The sequence below is a fragment of the Condylura cristata genome, unplaced genomic scaffold (assembly GCF_000260355.1).
Source record: "Condylura cristata isolate star-nosed mole 26May11 unplaced genomic scaffold, ConCri1.0 scaffold00034, whole genome shotgun sequence".
Classification (NCBI taxonomy): Eukaryota; Metazoa; Chordata; class Mammalia; order Eulipotyphla; family Talpidae; genus Condylura; species Condylura cristata.
In genome coordinates this window covers 14,017,646-14,036,281 of record NW_004567135.1, presented here as the reverse complement: position 1 = coordinate 14,036,281, position 18,636 = coordinate 14,017,646, and the positions used below count along the sequence as shown (strand labels likewise).

Here is an 18,636-nt window from a genome sequence, read left to right as displayed (position 1 = left end):
TGGAAGCCACATCTATGTAGACTCAACATAGATATATAATTAAGTTAGATTTTTTTCCCCCTACTAATTTCTCTGATGCTGATTTGATTGCCTAAGTAGCCTGAGAAGAATCCAGAGGGATATGGGGGAATTTTCTCTGCTCTCCACATTACAAACCATGGAGAAGTATTTCCTAAATTGAAGGTTATGAGCCACTAGTAAGTAGTGATATCAATTAGTGGACCCTGATCAGCAGTTTTTACAATGAATCAAAACAGAATAGACATGTTCAGAAAATAAATACCTAGTGGGGCATTGTATAGTGTATGTGTAATAGTCATACAATGAGATATTACATCACAGTTAAAATGAATGAATCGATCCATCTCAATAAAGATATTCAGGATGAAAATATGTTGCCTAGTGATACATTTACTGTAACATCAATATAAAGTTTAAAAGCATGCAAAACTATTCTCTATATTGTTTCTGGAATGTCCAGTCTGTGAAGTATAAAAATAGGCACCAGAATGATGAATACCAGAGTCAGCAAAGTGGTGATCTCTGTAAAGGAAGGAGGAATATGCCATCAGGGAGGATGTAGCAGGCTTTTCAACTATGTACATTTTGCTTGTTTCTTAACCAAGGGGAAGTTATATCATTCTTCCCTGAATGTTTATATTTCATATTTTATACATTTTTGCCACCCAAAATGGGGAGAGGGAGATAAAAATGATCAGACTTTGGTTTGAATTTCATCTGCCACATGCCGGAAAGGAACTTAACAAATGCTTTCATCTTTCATTCATCCTCCAAGTCTCTGGGTCCGTTAAAGTTTCCAGAATAGTAAATATTCTGTTTCAGAGCCAAATTAAGTGAAATAATATGACTATGTGTTTTCTAAAGTGTAAAGTGCTAATGAATCAGGAAGTTTCCCAAATCTATTGCTTGGGGGAGTCTGTTGCTTGGATTCTGCTGCTTGCTGGAGCAGAAAGTTCCAGCAGTATATAGCTTATCCATAGTAATGGCTATGGCTACCTTGACCCCCTTTCCAAACAATAAAGAATGTTTATGCTATGATAGATGGGATAACGAGCTTCCTCATACAAACTGTATAAAGTCTTACCATTCCTATAATACAGGGCTCAGCCTTTTGGTACTGATCGCAGAGCCTACCAGTGTGACAAGTAAATCTCTCTTCACCTCTCTGAGTGCCATCTGATTTCTCTGGGAAATGGCTGTAACACTATAAATGCACAAGCTGAATTTTTTTTAAGGTTTACTTATTTATGCATACAAAACTGGGGTACAGGCCAGAGGTGCAGGGGTGATGAGATGATTCACCAAAAACAGAGTGGGGAGCAGAACCGGAAGATCTACCAAGTACACTGCTGAGGGACCCAGTGTGGGAGAGGTTTGCTGTGCCATATGGCTCATCTCCCGGCAGGGGAGGTGGGGTATGAGGGGACATCCAACTCAAAGTGGCTGCAGCTAGTTTGCAGTGCTGCGCCCTAACCCATTGCGCCACCCGGGAGGGCCACAACCTGAAATTGTATAAGAATGCTCCACAAATTCCAATCATTGCAAAAAAACTCAATGTTCTACGCTGATAGAATCTTTTCTTTCCTTCAAAGCACTTACCTCTCTTGCAATTAATTACACATACATTAAATCTATTAATGATATTAAGTGGCAGCATCATTCCCATTCCATGCTTTGGGATCATAATTCTTTTGCCTAGAGGCCAGTGCAGTTCCTAGCACATGCCTCGTGTTCAACACAATTGTGTTCATGTAACTGAAAAGCAGTTACCTGTAGGAAAACGGAGAGGCAGGTTGGGAGAAGAAAGGACTTTTATTTTCTGTTATATATTACTGTACTGTTTGAACTTCCACCATGAACTTGTATTACCTAGGGGCAACATTTGTTTAATTTTTAATGAGCTGAGTTGGTATGAAATCCACATGTCTTCATTTCATTGCCTATCATGGGACAGTAACATTTTAATATAGGAAATTCTGTGAAGAGGAGATGTATGAAATAAAAAGAACAAGTCATGCTTTGGGGCGCTGGGCTTTCTAAGATCTTTGGGGTGAAGACGGCATGTCTAACGGTTTAAGAACCTCCCTGGAGGTACGGTTAGGAGGCGCTCGAGAGGTTGCAGCAGGATTCCCGCCCTCTCCGTTACATGCCCCAGTAACCCCAGCGCGCCGGCGACCGAGAGTAACCTCGCGGTCGGGTGACGCCCTCCCCACCGCCCCGACTCTCGCCTGCTCTAGTCTCAGCCAATGGAAAGGCAGCGCACGAGCCGGCCGGGCTCATGCCCTCCCCGACTCCGCCCCTAAGCTGTTAGCCCAGTGTGGTACAATCACCTCTCCGCCGGCTTTAGACTCTTCCAATCGCAACTCTAGTTCCCATTCCAAGCCCCGCCCCCGCCCCGCCCCCGCCCCGCCCCGCGATCATTCTCGGCGGGAGCCACTTTAGCCTTACAAACCTTTAGGCCCGCCCCCTACCTACCTTGCGGCGCTAGGCCCCGCCCCCTGAACGGACTGACCAATAACCAGCGAGCCTAGTGCCTCTGGGCGGGTCTGCAACCAATGCGCACGCCGTGGGCGGGCTCCGGGCCGGAATTGGGGGTGAAGCTACTGTGTTGTGCCCACATTCGGGGCGCGCGGAGCTGGGGGGGGTCCCTGGGGGGCGCCCGAAGCTAAGATGGCGTCCGCAACTGAGGGGGACGTGGGAACGGTGGCGGAGCTTTCGAGGGTGCTGCGGTGGGGTTTCGAGGACCTGAACCTTAACAAGTTGGCGACGTCCCTGGGCGCGTCAGAACAGGCGCTGCGGCTCATCATCTCCATCTTCCTCGGTAAGGACCCTCCTGCCTCCCTCCGCCCCATCGCGGAGTCCGCGGGGATTGGGGACTTGACCCCCCTCCCTTCCTTGAGCCACTCCAGGGGGCTTTGTGGATTGCGAATGTGAATCCTAAAGACACCACCCAGCTATTGAGAGGGAGGGAGACAAGTCTTGTCTGAAGTCAGGGGGCGTTGTGCCCTCTGAACTCTTCGCCTTTCACTTCGACCCTTGCTCTGCCCTCAGTTGGCGCCACCATCCCCTCATTAAGCCATGATCTACCCCGTGTCCCCACGACCTGTCCTTATTTGTCCCTCTCTTTGGTCTTGCTCTCTGTCCATGTGTAATGGGTTATTAACATCAACCCTCTCATGCTCACACCTCTCGTTAGGCATAGATAAGGCCCCCTAACTTAGAAATCAGCGTCCTTTATCTCATATTTCCATATTCTGAGCCTCTGTATTGTGCATCGCCTGCTTATATTATACCTTCATCGCTTTTCTGTCCCGTTTCTAAATTCCCTTCTTATACCATATTCTAACCCCACATACACATACACACTTTAACCACCCACCTCTCAATTTCCCAGGATTATATTTAAATGTTGGGTTTAGACAACAGGACTGACAACCGCCTTAAAACTATCCTTGCTACCCCAAGCACTTATTACTCATATGCTTCAAAGGAAGTGGTGTATCCGAATTTATGTCACAACAAGCTGTATTATAACTGCTTTATGGGCTTTTTTCCTGCATCCTGACTCCATGGTTTTTTAATATATGGAAGCAGCATGACCCAGTGAAGGAGGGGAAATAGCATGGACTCGAAAAGCAAGCAAATTAGACCCAGTCCTTCTGCCACTTAGAAATTGTGGGACCCTGGCAGGCAAAGCAATTTAACCCCTGGGGGGCCTCTATTTGCTTATCTGTGAAACTGTAAGATAATGCCTATCACATAGGATTGTTCTAGGAATTCAAAGGTCAAGGTCTGATATATAAATATTTGAGTAGTAGCAAGGTTTTATGAAGGTTATGTGACTTTAACTAGGAGAGTAGGGGTGGAGAAAAATTAAACAAACAGGACTGGGACAGGGCAGAGGGCTAGAGATCTGAACCAGAAGTAGTTGAGATAAAGTTAGGCAGATGTGAGAAGTCTGAAATGCTAGAAAAACAGTCTGGATTTTATCCACTACTCAATGGAGACTTGGACATTCAATCTCACCGAAGGGTGTTAACTGGATCCAGATAATGGGAGAAGCATTAATTCATATTTAAACAATCTAGGCTAATAGCATTATTTGCCTATTAGATATTGAACCAAGATGATCTTCTTGTCTTCCAAATAAAGGTCACCTTTTCCCTACCATGTAGAGTTGTGAAATTTTAGGTTATGTGACCTCCTCTGTCATCTAGATCTAACCCAAATTTATCAGTACCCCAATTAGGGTTCTTTGCACGATACCAGTTTTGAGCTTCCTACTCCTGCCTCCTCCTTTCTGAGCCAATTATTTGTTGGGATTGTAATTGACAATTAAGTGTGTTTATAGTCATTAAAGAGGAGGTTCGCTGTCAATTTGAAATTAATTTGAGTTAAAAGCACATAAATGCAGATAAGCCTGAGAGAAGCGTCAGTTATAGGAGGCATTCGCATATTACAGTGGAAGTAGTAACTTTTCATAGTCAGGCTCATTTTCTTAACCTTTGAGTTCGGTGTGCTGATCTTGGGGTGAGTCACAGAACATGAAAGAACTAGCTTTCAGATTTTTATGACTGGGGTCCATGGTAGGAAATATATTTTACGTCATGATCCAATACACACATATTTGTATAAATATATTAAAAATTAAAACTTAGGGATCATTACTTATCCTTACTATAGTCAGTGTGTTTAGCTATTTTCAATGTAATTTTGTAGTATTGTTTATGACCCACTAAAATGATTTCATGACTCATTAATGGTTGTAACAAGTAGTCTGGGAAATCTAGAGTCAGGCTGTAATTTTTAATATTCAATATTTCAAGGAAAGAGTAAGCTTATGAGAACTACATTGGAGTACTTTGAGCAGCCAGGAGACTATTAAAAGGGGTGTGTGTGTGTGTGTGTTGAGTATGGCTGCAGAGTTTGACCAGAGGTGAATTTTGCTGAGTACTGGTGCTACTGGAAAACATCTCCCATGAACAGCTTGGGTCTCATCACTCCTTAGCACAGTTAATAACGTGAATTATACCTAATAAAATCAAGAAAATGTACCTGCTGTAGATGAAGCGCTGTGCTTGACGCCGCCAGGGCAAGGGCAATAGTGCAGAATGAGTAATAGGGCTGTGTGCTGAGCAGCATTATGGCCCATGAGGGGGAGGGGAATGGGCATGAGATAAGTTCTCTAATAACCACAATAAAAGGCAGAGAAATCTAAGTGCCCTAAGAGAATAATGAAGTCTTATGAGATTTAAAGATAGGACTTTTAATGAACTTTGGTTAAATGAATAAGGTTTTAGCAGATTGAACTGGTTAAACAGGAGGAATAGCATCGGCAAAGGCACTGAGGGAGGACACTGGCGACATGTTCGAGAAGCAGGAAATAGTCCATTTTGACAACAGGACTTAAGTAGGAAAGTTGTAAGATAAGGCTGTAGCCTTGAAAGCAAGGTAAGGAGTTTGTATTTAATTCAGTAGGTGTTTAGGGAGTCATCGAGGTGTTTCCATGGGGAATAATGTGACTGCAGCTATATTGGGAAGATAAGACAGTGTAGACAGGTAGGAAAACCAATGAGAAGGAAGTAACTAGCTAAATAGTTTTAATGACTTGGAGCAAGTTGGTTGTACGAAGAGGGGAAAGCATATAAATATTTTGGAATACAGAAACTTTCAAAAGGCACATTGTGTAAGCTCTTTCAATCCGCTCAGCTGCTTATACCAGAACCCTAAGAATCAACCTTGTCACCTGTCTTTTACCCTCTCCCTACGTCCCAGTCACCACGTCCTATCAATATTATCTCTTGTGTCTCGGGTGCACCATTCTTCTCCATCCCCACAGCCACTGACCTTCTGTTTCCAGAAGCGTCCAACTAGCCTCCTGACTGGTCTTTAATTCCATTCTTGCTCCCTCTAGTCTCCATTCTCCAGAAGCAGACTGAGGGGCCTGTTCCTGTGTCTCTCCTGCTCGGACCCTTTTTGGAGGCTTCATACATGGCTGATAAGCCCCTGCCTGCTGCTGCAGGTCATCTCCAGCAAGTTCACAACCTTTTAGCCACTTTTTCCACTTCCTCAGGAAAGGCATTAAGCCTTTTCCTACCCGGGAGCTTTCCTACCTGCTGATCTCTCTGCCTTCACTGTTCTTTACTGTGCTCCTGAAAGACTCCTTTTCAGCTTTCAGGTCTTGCTTCAATTTGTCCTTCATTTGAGCATTCTTACCTGATCCTCATTTTAAGTGATCGTCCCCTTTGTATTCATGCTGACTAAGATTTCCTTCACAGAACAGATACCAGTTTGTAATGACTTATTTGTAGATGAGGGCAGAAATGTGTCATTTTGTTCACCACAGTGTAACCCGAGTTCAACACAGTACCTGGGGCCTAGGGAAAAGTCTCACTAAATATTTGGTGAATAAGAGCATGTGTGCATGAATGCCTTGGCAACTGATGAAGTGGAGGATATAGAAGTAGTTAAAAATAAAAGATTCAGTTCTTCCGCCTGGGTGGCTAGAAAATGATGGTTTCTTGCGCAAAAGCAGAGAGGTAAAGAGGAGAGTCACATACTGTTCAGCACCAGGTAGTGGTCTGGCTCTGGATGGCTTTAGGCTCCCAGACACTTCCAGGTACCTTGAGAGCTGGAAAGCCCGGTCTTGAGCTCAGGAGAGAGCTGAAGGAAAGGGATAAAATGACATAGAAACACTTCTTGAGAGGCAAGAGAATCCAATTCATGCTGGTTGAGTATTGCTATCCTTGTTGATAATAATAATAGCTGACATTTGTTAAGGGTTTGCTGCATGCCAAAAGTTGTCCCAAATGTTCTGCAGGCAATACTCTCACCTAAACCTGCCAGTTATGTGTTAGATAATTACAGCACTGTTATCATCTCCCTTGTGCAGATGGGAAACAAAGATAGGCCTGCGAAAGTTAAGTAACTTGCCTATGCTCATAGCCCAACTCTGGAGCTCTTTACTGCAGCAGGATTGGAAGAAGTGTGCCTGGATAGAAAGGATAAATGCCCATGGCATTCAGTCAGCATGGTCAAACCAAGATGTAATCAGCGTACAAGACACCTCTCGGTTGCAGAGCTGGAGCTGGCCAAAGGGAACAGATGGCGGGCTGCTGTGTATAAGTGTCTCCTCTCATCTTGGCCATGATTGTGGCTTGGTTGTTAGTTTGATCAAAAATTGCACTTGAGGATAAGGAGTCTCTCTTCAGAGATTCAGAAAGAGCAGCTGAGTTTAGCAACCTTTAAAATCAAAGAAGACCCTGCAGTTAGTTCCGTTTGGACCAAAGTCAGCACCAGCCATTCAGAACTCAGCCCATTTATTCCGTGCAAGAAGCTTTCTCCAGTAGCATTGAAATTACAATATAGAGAGACCAAAGCCAACTTGAACGGAAATTAAACAGTATTAACTCAAAAATGGAACTTCTGACCAAGCAGTGTCCAAAATTTCAACTACTATAACGATTGTCCTAAATGACTTTAAAGACCTCTTCCAATTCTAAAATTCCATGGTTTATATTTTTAGACTTTTTCTTTCCTTTTAATTCATTGCCACAAATTTCATCATAATCTAAAGCTTCCTGTTTGGAGCTTTCTTTAAAGATATATTTTTCCAGTTACTTTCTATCACTCCAATAGCTTAGTTTGTACCAAATTTTATGTTTTGAATGCCCTTATAACTTTAATGTCAAATAGAATCATTTCTTTGCCAAGGCAAGAAACCTCTGGGTCCGTGAAATTATGTGCACAATTTTTATTTAACAAAAATATTCAGTAGTTACCATCTGATACTAAATGTTTTATTGGGGGTAATGTTGGTTTACAACATTGTTTGTGTTTTACAAGTAGAGGAACTCCCCTTTCAGAGTTTATTACTGCATCACACTCACTACCACCTTCTCTCTGAACAAATATACATCTCCCTCTGTTTTTTTTTTTGTTTGTTTTTTAAAGATTTATTTATTCATACAGAACTGGGGTACAGGCCAGAGATGCGGAGGGTGAGAGGATTCACCAGAGACAAAGTGGGGAGCAGAACAGGCAGATCGACGAAGTACACTGCTGAGAGGAGCAGCGGGCGGGTCAGGAGAGGTCTGCCACGCCATGTGGATCTCCTCCAGGGCAGGCGGGGATCGAACTCATGAGGAAGTGGCTTAAGCTTCTCAGTGCTGTGCTTTAACCCGCTGCGCCACCAGGGAGGGCCCATCTCCCTCTGTTTTACGGAGATTCAAAGTGAAGTTTTGGGACCGGCAGCGCTGTCATCTCTGGGAATGTGTTGGAAATGCAAATTCTCGGGTCTACCCCACAACTATAGGGTATGAAACCCCAACATATGTTTTAACAGGCCTGCCAGGTTATACTGATCGTGCTGAGGTCTGAGGATTGCAGGCTTAACTTAGTTCTCCGGTTACAGGTTTCCCTCACTATGCAGAAGTAGACTGTCCTTGGGTGGGATGATTTCATACATTCTATTTTGAGTCTGGATTCTCCAAATTTTTTTCCGTGTAAGTTAATAGATAATAGTATTCCTAGACCCAATAACCTACCATGTCATCCCAAATAGGAACACTGTATTTTAGAATAGTGGGGAAGACCTGTATCTGTTTCGTAACACTTGGTATCCATATAGTACCTGAAACTTTTTGAAATGTTATTATAAATCTATGATTTGGGCACTGACAAATATCTTAAATTTTTGCCTTTCTTTTGTTTCTCTTTTCATTCTTTTCTCTCTTTATGGCCTTGATGTCCACACTTGCCAGCATCACTTGTTATTCTTCAGCTCTCACTATTACTGAACCATGGTATTAGCGTCATTGTAAGAGTACTATCTCCGTATTATTATTGTGCATATTGCCATAACTATCATCATTACCTACACCATCTGCTTCACACTTTTGATGAAGTTAAATATAGAGGAATTTCTTTCATAAATTATAGGGCTAATGGTTCCATATTTCCACTTCTGTCTTTCATCAGCCACCTTTAGCAATACAGCATTCCCTTCATGGATTGCTCATGTTTTTTTGTTTTGTTTTGTTTTTTTGTTTTTTAAAAGATTTATTTATTTATGCAGACAGAACTTGGGTACAGGCCAGAGGTGCAGGAGTGGTGAGAGGATTCACCAGAAACAGAGCGGGGAGCAGAACTGGCCAACTGAGAAGTATGCTGCTGAGGGGAGCAGCGGGCAGCAGCGGGTGGGCCAGGAGAGGTCTGCAGCCGTGTGGGTCACCTCCGGGGCAGGCGGGGATCGAACTCTTGCTGAAGTGGCTGTAGCTTCTTAGTGCTGTGCTTCAACCTGCTGCACCACCAGGGAGGGCTCCTCCTCATGTTTTTTAACTCAGCTAATGAATTGTGATTTGCATCACAAAAATTGAGAGCTTTGGTTTGGTTGCAGCTGCCAGAGAAAGCTGTTCTAAGCAAACTGTCCTTCTCAAGCTTAGCGTTTTTAAGGTAGGGATGTGTGGATGGATGTGTGTTTTGCTATCTTCCCAACTGAAGTGAAGGGTGGGGAGACTTAAGGCTCACTTGGTGGAACAATAATAGTTTCCTGTCTATAATTTGTATAACTCAAAGGATATTGTATGACCTTGATTTCTCCCTATGAAAAATTTCCCCCCAAATGAGAAAGTGGGGGGGGGGGCGGAGAATAAGACACTAAAAAAAAGGATAAGTCCTTTGGCTTAAAATGGACTTGTTTTTAAATCTAAGCTCTTCCTATTCAAGCGGTGTTTGTAAAATAGAAGGGATTATGATATTTGGTGTACCTCAAAGGATTCTAAGAAATACATATAATTGTTCACAATAGAGACTGCTAATAGGAGCGTCATAGCATTGTAACTGCAGGGGTAGTTTGTCATAAAGTGGATAGAAGAGGAGGAGGACAGTGATCAGACTCAAACCAGGTTTCATTCTTGATTCATTAAGTCATCAAGTAGACTATTTAAAAGCCCCACTTGAACCATAAACTAGCTTAAATTAAAAATAAAAAGCAATTAAAGATGCTTCTGGGTACCAAGTATTTTTGTTGCTATGGCATTTTCACAAGAAATGCAACATGGTCATAACTGCTACATAAAATAAATTGTGAGATAGATATTTTGAAGGCAATTAAGAATTCACTATTTAAAAAGTAGTGATTTGCACATAGTACACAAACCCAAGGAACTTTGAGATCCCAGAAGGTTAAAATTCTCCTCCCTCCATATTCATATAAGTCCATCTGTGTCGACGAGGTAAATAGCTGAGAGCTCTTGAGGTTTCCAATTTCTGGTGTGATAGCATTTCTAAACTCAGATGGACTTGGCCACCACTCTGGATGTCTGTCCATAAATATAAAACTTCTCTTTGCAAACTAGCAAGCAGAGGCCAGCTGGAAGAGTGCCTTTAAGGCTCCTATGACAAATGGAAAAGATAGATTACATTTGAATACAAAGGTAGGAAGCCCTGACTAAAAGTATTGAATCATAGGCCACTAGAAATCCTCCCTCTTCAGTGAAAAGGTAATCTGACTCTGCTTATTAATTCTTCATTGGCTTTTCTGAAGAAGAAACGAAAACAAAACTCAGGAGCTCCTAGACAGCATGTTTATACCATTTATTCTAAAATCCCAACAATTTAGTATGATGGCCCAGATCATCATCTTATCAAAAGCTCTAAATTTCTTCAAGTGTTACCCTCTTATTTTATATTTTAAAGGTATGTATATTTTTATTTCACTCTAAAGCATATCTTGTTGTTGTTGTTGTTGTTAGTCTTTTTGAAAATTTTCCCTAGATCTTCAATGCTGAGATGCTGATATAAAAAGGAGAGTAGCTCATTTCCAGCTGGGATAAGTTGGACTTCATCAAAATTAAGAACCTGTTTGCTTCAGTGGATACTATCATATCAAGAAAGTAAAAAGATAACTCACAGAATGACAAGATATTTGTTAATCATGTATTTGATAAAAGGTCTGATGATCAGACATCAAGAATTCTTATAAATTTACTATAAAAGCAATCTACTTCAAAGGTAGGCAAAGGATATGAATAAACAGTTGTCTAAAGAAGACATACAAATGGCCAGTAAGCCATGGAATGATATTTAACATCATTAGTCATTCAAGAAATACAAATCAAAATCACAATGACATACTATTACACACCCACTAGTGTGGCTATAATTACAAGTGGTAAAATAAGCAGGTGATGGTGAGAATGTGGGGTGTAAAGTGGTATAGCCACTATGAAAAAGAGTTTGTTGTTTCTCAAAGTTATAGTATGGTCCAGCAGTTCCACTCCTAAGTATATACTCAAATGAATGGAAAGCATATGTTCACACAAAAAGTTGTACAAAATTGCTCATAGTTTTATTTTAACAGGCAAAATATGGAAATAGCCCAGTTGTCCCATCAACTGATGGACCGATAAAACATTAGCTTAATACAGTGGAATATTACTTGGCCATAAAAAGGGAACAAAACGCTGCTACCGGCTACAGCATCGAAACATTGTGCTAAGTTAAATCAGATTCACTTGGCCACATGTTGTATGATTCTGCTTCTTTGAAGCACCTTTCAATTCAAAAATAATTCATCTTTTCCATTTGTCTGAGGTAAATGTCATAGGAGCCTTAAAGGCACTATTCCAGCTGGCCTCTGCTTGCTGGCTTGCAAATCCATAAAGACAGATTATCAGTTGCCAAAGGATGAGAAGAAGGCTGAATCGAAAGTGACTGCTAAAAGGTACAAGGTTTTGTGTTGGAGTAATGGAAATGTTAGGTAGTGGGGATGGTTACACAGCATTGTGAATACACTAAAATGCTGTGAATTGTGTGATCACATAGGTAGAAAGTGAGAGAACCCAACAATTACACCTATTCAGACTCATGAGGATAATTAAGGAGTGTGATGCTATTATCATTTTTAAGATTTATTTTATTTATTTATGCATATAAGACCTGGGGTGTAGGCCAGAGGTGGGGTCAGGGGAGGGTGAGAGGATTCACCAGAGACAGAGTGGGGAGCAGAACAGGCAGATCTACTGAAATACACCACTGAGGGGAACAGTGGATGAGACAGAAGAGGTCTGCTGTGCTATGTGGGTCAGCTCCCTGGCCAGGGATCGAACTCATAATGACTGGTAATAGCTTCATAATACTAAGACTTAACCTCTTGTACCACCAGAGAGGCCTGCTATTATCTTTTCTCCTAGTAGAATCTTAGCTGAGCAAGAAAGAATTTATTGTTTCATTTACTGGAAAAAAATACTTGCCCTGAGAAAAAGAAGCCTCTACCTTGTTTATATTTACAGAGATTAGATCTGGCAACTGGGGTATGAGAGAATTTATCCTGACAAGTATTTGGGGGGGAAAATGTGCATTAAGTCACCTGGTGATGTGGCAGGACAACCTGTGGGCACCCTCAGTCCAGGTCAGGTCACTACAGGAGTTAAGAACCTGTCCTTCATGGAAGGTCAGGTTCGGAAATAAAAAAGGAGAAACCCCCAAGTTGTCACACACTATTCAGACATTTTGGAGAGAGTACCACAAAATGTAAAATCCAAAAAGCATGTTTAAATGGGGGTAAGGCGCTTCAAGTCTATAAAAGGGAGGGGGGGAGTAAGAAAATAATAAGAAAAAGTGCATGAAATTAGGATAGGGAGTTGACAAACCAGAGAGGAGAGGAAGCTGGGGCCTGGTTTCCCAGGCAGTGCACATCCATGCTGGGTGACTCGCTCCCACTCCTGGCACTCTGGTCGGAACAGGTAGCTTTAGCACATAGAATACAGGATCTGTCTCTTCTCTGTGACCCTCTACCTTCCCTGCCTGCCTTGATTCTGGCTGCATTCTGTCATCTGCCTCATGTTGGTTTTGTGTACCTCACATTTCAACCACTGTAAAAACATTAATATACATTTTTTTATAATAGTTTATTTTTACATCATTCTGTGCCTTTTTCTATCTCAGTTGTAATCCCTTTGGGCTTCCCATCACCAAGTCACCCATGTGCAATCACCATAGCCCAGTGCATTTCCCTCCCCCCACTGTTTTTGATCCCATTCCCCACTCCACCCCCACAAAATGTCTGGTATATGACTGTTCATCATTATCATTATTTTCTCGCCTGTTCTGTTATATTCCTGCTATGAGAGAAACCATCTGGTATTTTTCCTTTTCTTTCTGGCTTATTTCACTAAGCATGATCTTTTCCAGCTCCATCTATGTTGCTGCAAAAGACATGTGTTTCTTTTTTTTGGTTGCTAAGTAATATTCCATTGTGTATATGTACCACATCTTTTTAATCATCCATTTTTGGGCATTTGGGCTGTTTCCATGTCTTTCCAATTGTAAATAAAGCAGCAATAAACATGGGGGGGGCGGGTATCTTTTTCAATCAGTGTTTTTGTGTCTTTTGGGTAGATACCTAGGAGTGGGATTGCTGGGCCATAGGGAAGCTCCAAAAACATTAATATACATTTTTAACATGTCAACATACTGGAAAAGATTTCCATGCTACATTGTGTTCACCTACTCCACAAAGGTGAACCCTAACCCGAACATTGGGTGGCATTGTGTCCCAAAGTTCAGACTGACAGTGTCACAGCTCCATCTCTTCCATATTTGAAATACTAATCCTAACCCCCCAGTTCCCACTGGCAATCCTGTTAGAATCCTGCCAGCCTCTCAGCCCCACACCCAACCTCCCTACCCCCACTCCACTGGATCTTACTAGAGGAATGTGCCTGTTGTTTGGAAACCCTTGGGTAAAGCCTAGCACCTGAGGAATTCTGGGAGTGGCAACAGCATTTTTAGTCATTTGCCCGGTTTTGTGGTGCTTGGTTTTATGAGGGTTTCGTGGTTGTTTTGTTTTGTTTTGTTTTAAATAATCCAGGATTTGTGGAACCTGAATTTATATCATCTTGGGAACCTACTATACTAAAAATAATACAAAAGCAATATATAAGTTTTACAAAATATACAGAATCATGGGCCTCCCTGGTGGCGCAACGGGTTAAGCCACAGTACTATGAAGCCATCCACATGCAGCCACTGCAGAATGCGTTGAATCCCAGACAGGGAGTTGACCCACAAGACAAAGCAGACCTCTCCTGTCTCATCCACTGCCCCTCTCAGCAGTATATTTCAGTCAGTCCACCTGTTCTGCTCCCCATTCTGTCTCTGGGAACCCTCTCAGCTCCCCCACCCTCACCCCTACCTCTGGCCTGCACCCCAGCTCTTGTATGCACAAATAAATAAAATTTTAAAATACATAGAGACAAGACCATGTAAACCTGTTAGCTTCCCTATGGCCCCTCCTGGGGTCTCAAAATAGGGGGAAGCAGTGCAGATAAAGGACCTTGATACTGAAGCTTTTATTAGCCTCCTGGAAATCTGCTTCTTTCTCAGAGTGCAACTGAGGAAGTTGAGTACAAATTAGACTTATTATTGAAACTTGCTATAGGCTGAATTTTGTTAAGTCAGATTGAGGAGGGCAAAGGCCAGCCCTGGGTTTGAGGCTTGAGCCTGAGTCTTACGCCTTCAAACTATTAATAGTCACATTTTAAGAAGTTAGATACAGATACATAAAGTATTTGTCCATACAGAGCAAATACTTTTAAAGTGGCCTCAAGCAAGTACTCGTGTGATGCTTTGCAAATATTTTCTCTTTTAAGTTGGCACAACAGCCTGTAAGATGGCTGGCATCCTCCCTGTTTCACAGATGAAGAAATTAAGATAGAAAGTATGTAAATAGTTCAACAAGTTGGAGAGCCAAATTTCTTAACTGGATTACTCTGATTCCTACTTCTGGGGATATTATAGTTGTTCAGAAAGTTGGGGATAGAAGTTGCAACCCTGGGGTTTGCTACTTTACAAAGAGTTAAGGCATTGTAAAATGCACTGAATAGGGACAACAAGGGTATCGTTCTCTCTGCTGGGAGAGGCATGTCTGTCTTGAAGTACCTCAGAGTCAGTCTAAACATTTGTTACCCCTGTCCTATTCATTAAATTAAAGAAGCTCAGTTAACAACCTGAGCTTTAACATTTTTTCAGTGTATACATTTTTGTAGAAAAATTCCCTAGGCCCTAGTGGCCTAGAAATTGAGTCTCAGTGCTATCAGCACGAAGGTCTTAGTTCGATCCCCCGCCAGGGAGCTGACCCACATGGCGCAGCAGACCTCTCCTGTCTCTCCGGCTGCTCCCTCAGCAGTGTATCTCAATAGGTCTGCCCTTTCTGCTCCCCACTCTGTCTCTGGTGAATCCTCTCATCGCGCCCTCCCTGCATCTCTGGCTTGTAGCCCAGCTCTCCTACACAAACAGACAAATATTTAGAAAAAATTATCAAAAGTAACAAAATTTGACCAAACTGTAGTACCATAGAAAAACACTGTAGTCCTGGCCCTCCCTGGTGGCGCAGCGGGTTAAAGCACAGCACTGAGAATCTGAAGCCACTTCCGTATGAGTTCGATTCCCGCCTGCCGCCTGCCCCGGAGGAGACCACATGGCGAGCCAGACCTCTCCTGACCCGCCCGCTGCTCCCCTCAGCAGTGTACTTCGTCGATCTGCCTGTTCTGCTCCCCACTCTGTCTCTGGTGAAGCCTCTCACCGCCCCTGAGCCTCTGGCCTGTACCCCAGTTCTGTATGAATAAATAAATAAATCTTTAAAAAAAAAAAAAAAACACTGTAGTCCAGATGCTCAAGCATAAGGGGGTATCCCTCACCCCTCTGCGGCCTTCCTGTGAGACTTGAAATTCTCCCGAGGGCCTCCACTGATGGATGACTAACTTTTTCCTAGGCTGAGAAACTAATGAGAATCTATGGGTGTCTTTAATTCCTGTTGTATGACAAAAAAGGGGTGGGGACATCAAAGTGAAAGTTCTATTGTAGCCCAGCTTTTCGACTTTTGGAGCAGTTCTAGACAGCCTCTGTGTTTGCTGTATCAGAGCACTAGCTTGAGGAAGCCTTGCTCACTGAGAGCCCTGACGCAGCGCTGTTAAAGAATTCCTTTTCTTATGATTTGGCAGCAATGATTCAGGATTAGGTTGTTTAAGTGACCTAAACACTAAATTTTCTAACAACCTCCCTAACAACCCTTTCTTTCTCACAAGCAACAACCATCCCCTAGTTCATCTTAAAAATGTCTCTTTGACCTTCAGTCTCAGTCTAAGACCATGGAAATACATAGTTAGGACATTGTGATTCTCTTAACCTAGTCTCCCTGACTCTTACACCACAGTTTATGAAAGCATTTGATTGCTCAGCTGGAGGTGGTTTCCAGAAATGAACTGCTCTGTTCTATGGCACCTTCTGAAGGAAGGGAGAGGGAGTCCCCAAGAATGAGGTGAACAAAGACAGTATAAGTGAACACCTAAATTTGGCATTAAAGTAAGGTTTTCAAATGTGTTTAACTCAGAAGATAAGCAAGTATAAACATGGGTGTGTCTGCACATATGCATGTTATTAAGAAATCCGAATAATACAACTGTCACTTTCAAAGAACACAAAGCTAGTTACTCATGATTCACCCTGCACTGCCAATTGCCAAGGAATGTGGCAAGAGTCAGAGAGTGGAAATCAAGTGATGTGAATTCCAGCTGAGCTGTTACCCTTGGGCATGCCAGTTATCCCCGTGGGCCTTTGCTTTGTAGCTGTCTAATAAAGGGCTTGATGTGAGTGATTTCTAAGGTTTCTTCAGCTCTGAGAATCTGTGTAACCTGTGAATGAATGACTGCAGTCACCTGCAGCATGACTCAATCCCAGGGACCCAGGATGGGTGGGGCGCTTGTTGGCACCTGACTTTACTCCCAACAAGACTTAACCTGGTAAACTCACACAAAAGACCAGCTCCAAATAAACTCAAAGGTGAGCCCCATGCTCACCCAAATAGCCATAATTTACATCAGCTTTTCTCTGCAAGCTTATGAGAGGGGTCACTGCCACCAGTAAGGGCCTAATCAGTTACCTGTCACTTAAAGAGACCACTGTCTCTTTAGCAGGGCTTACCTCATCTTCCTGACTTTTCACCTTCTCTCTATAGACTTTTAACACAGCGCATTTCCACTTTAGTAATGGAAAAACAGAAATGATTGGCAAATCTTCAAAGTAGAGAGAATAGTGAATAGTATAGAAGAGAGAATAGTAAAATTACCATGTGAAAATATTTGATAAAACTACAAATAAGCCGTCTTCAAAAGCAGTCCTATTTTACATTCCAATCTGTGATTGGGAAATTTAACTACAGGTTAATTAAAAAGGCAGGCACATTTGATCCTGAATGTGACCTTCCAACATTGCCCAAAGCAAAACGCCCATTTTCTGGAACATTCCATTACCTGGAAATATTACAACATCCAGATTAGGGATGAAACAGGCTTTGCCAACCATCTCTCTTAACTAGAAATTTCAGAAGTCACCCTAATCTTGTACTTCATCTTGTCAGGAAACACTCCCTAACAGCAGTGCAGCCATTTTGTGAGTCCCTGCCCCCCGTTACTTTAGCTTCAAATGTCAGCATGAATTTTGAACTTGAAGTGAGTTTCAGTCATGACAATTTCAGAAACCTCGCTGATCATCTAAACCGGGTCTCCTCACAAGATGTGAGGAAAGAGTGGCCTATGTGGTGGGCGTGGGGTCATGGCTACCACCGTGCTGGTGGTTATGAAAGAAATGGATAGGTAAGAAGTTGGGCCATGATTTGAAGAGGGTGACTGCAAAAGTTTTAAAAAAGCAGTAGCCAGCTCTCCCTGGTGGTGCAGTGGGTTAAAGTGCAGCACTATGAAGCTATTTGCAGCCACTGTAACATGAGTTTGACAATCCCTGGCCAGGGAGGTGACCACATGGTGCAGCAGACCTCCTGACCCGCCCGCTACTTCCCTCAGCAGTGTACTTTGTCATCTGCCTGTTCTGCTCCCCAGTCTGTCTCTGGTGAATCCTCTCACCTTCCAACCTCTGGCCTGTACCCCAGTTCTACATACATAAATAAATAAAATCTTTAAAAAAAAAAAAAACAATCAGCAAAGGAACAAGGGTGGCAGAGCGAGCTGGAGGGTGAAGCTGGCCTGTGCACTTGAGGGTGGAGCTGCTGATGGGCCAAGCCACCACCTGCCACGTCACAGACCTGGAGGTGAGACCTGCAGGTTAAATTCCAGCTTTACTGATTACTAGCTAATCCGCCCAGACAGGTTAGATAACTACTTTGATTTGCTTGCTTATTCATAAATTGAAGGCAATATTGTCTCTTACTTACCTCATCTAGTTGCTGTGAGGATTAAGTAGGTGTGTAAAATGCTTAATTTCATTCCTGGCATATAACAAGTGCTTCTTAAAGGAGAGTTTCAGTGGCGGTGGATGTGATATCATTATTAAAATGAAGAGTGAAGACAATAGCAAGAGAGATCATGAAAAGGAAGTTCCCAAATCATACTGGTCTGGGAGCATTCTGAGGATCTGGACCAAAGGAAAGGAGGCATGTTTAAAAAGAAGGCAGGGCCCTCCCTGCTGGCACAACGGGTTAAAGTGCAGCACTGTGATACTAGCCGTAACCACTTCACAAGTTTGATCCCCAGCCAGGGAGCTCACCCAGATGGTGCGGCCGACCTCTCCTGCCTCGCCTGCTGCTCCCCTCAGCAGTGTACT

The 18,636-nt window shown here is 42.7% G+C and overlaps 1 protein-coding gene across 1 annotated transcript in view; it reads left to right on the top strand.

The window, feature by feature from the left end:
* The first annotated feature begins 2,624 nt into the window (after positions 1 to 2,624).
* LPCAT3 (lysophosphatidylcholine acyltransferase 3) overlaps positions 2,625 to 18,636 on the top strand; it is a 34,764-nt gene continuing 18,752 nt past the window's right edge. The window contains exon 1 of the mRNA XM_004692917.2: positions 2,625 to 2,842. Within this exon, the coding sequence (XP_004692974.1) occupies positions 2,692 to 2,842 (151 nt within the window). The 5' untranslated portion in view covers positions 2,625 to 2,691. The remainder of the gene's footprint in view (positions 2,843 to 18,636) is intronic.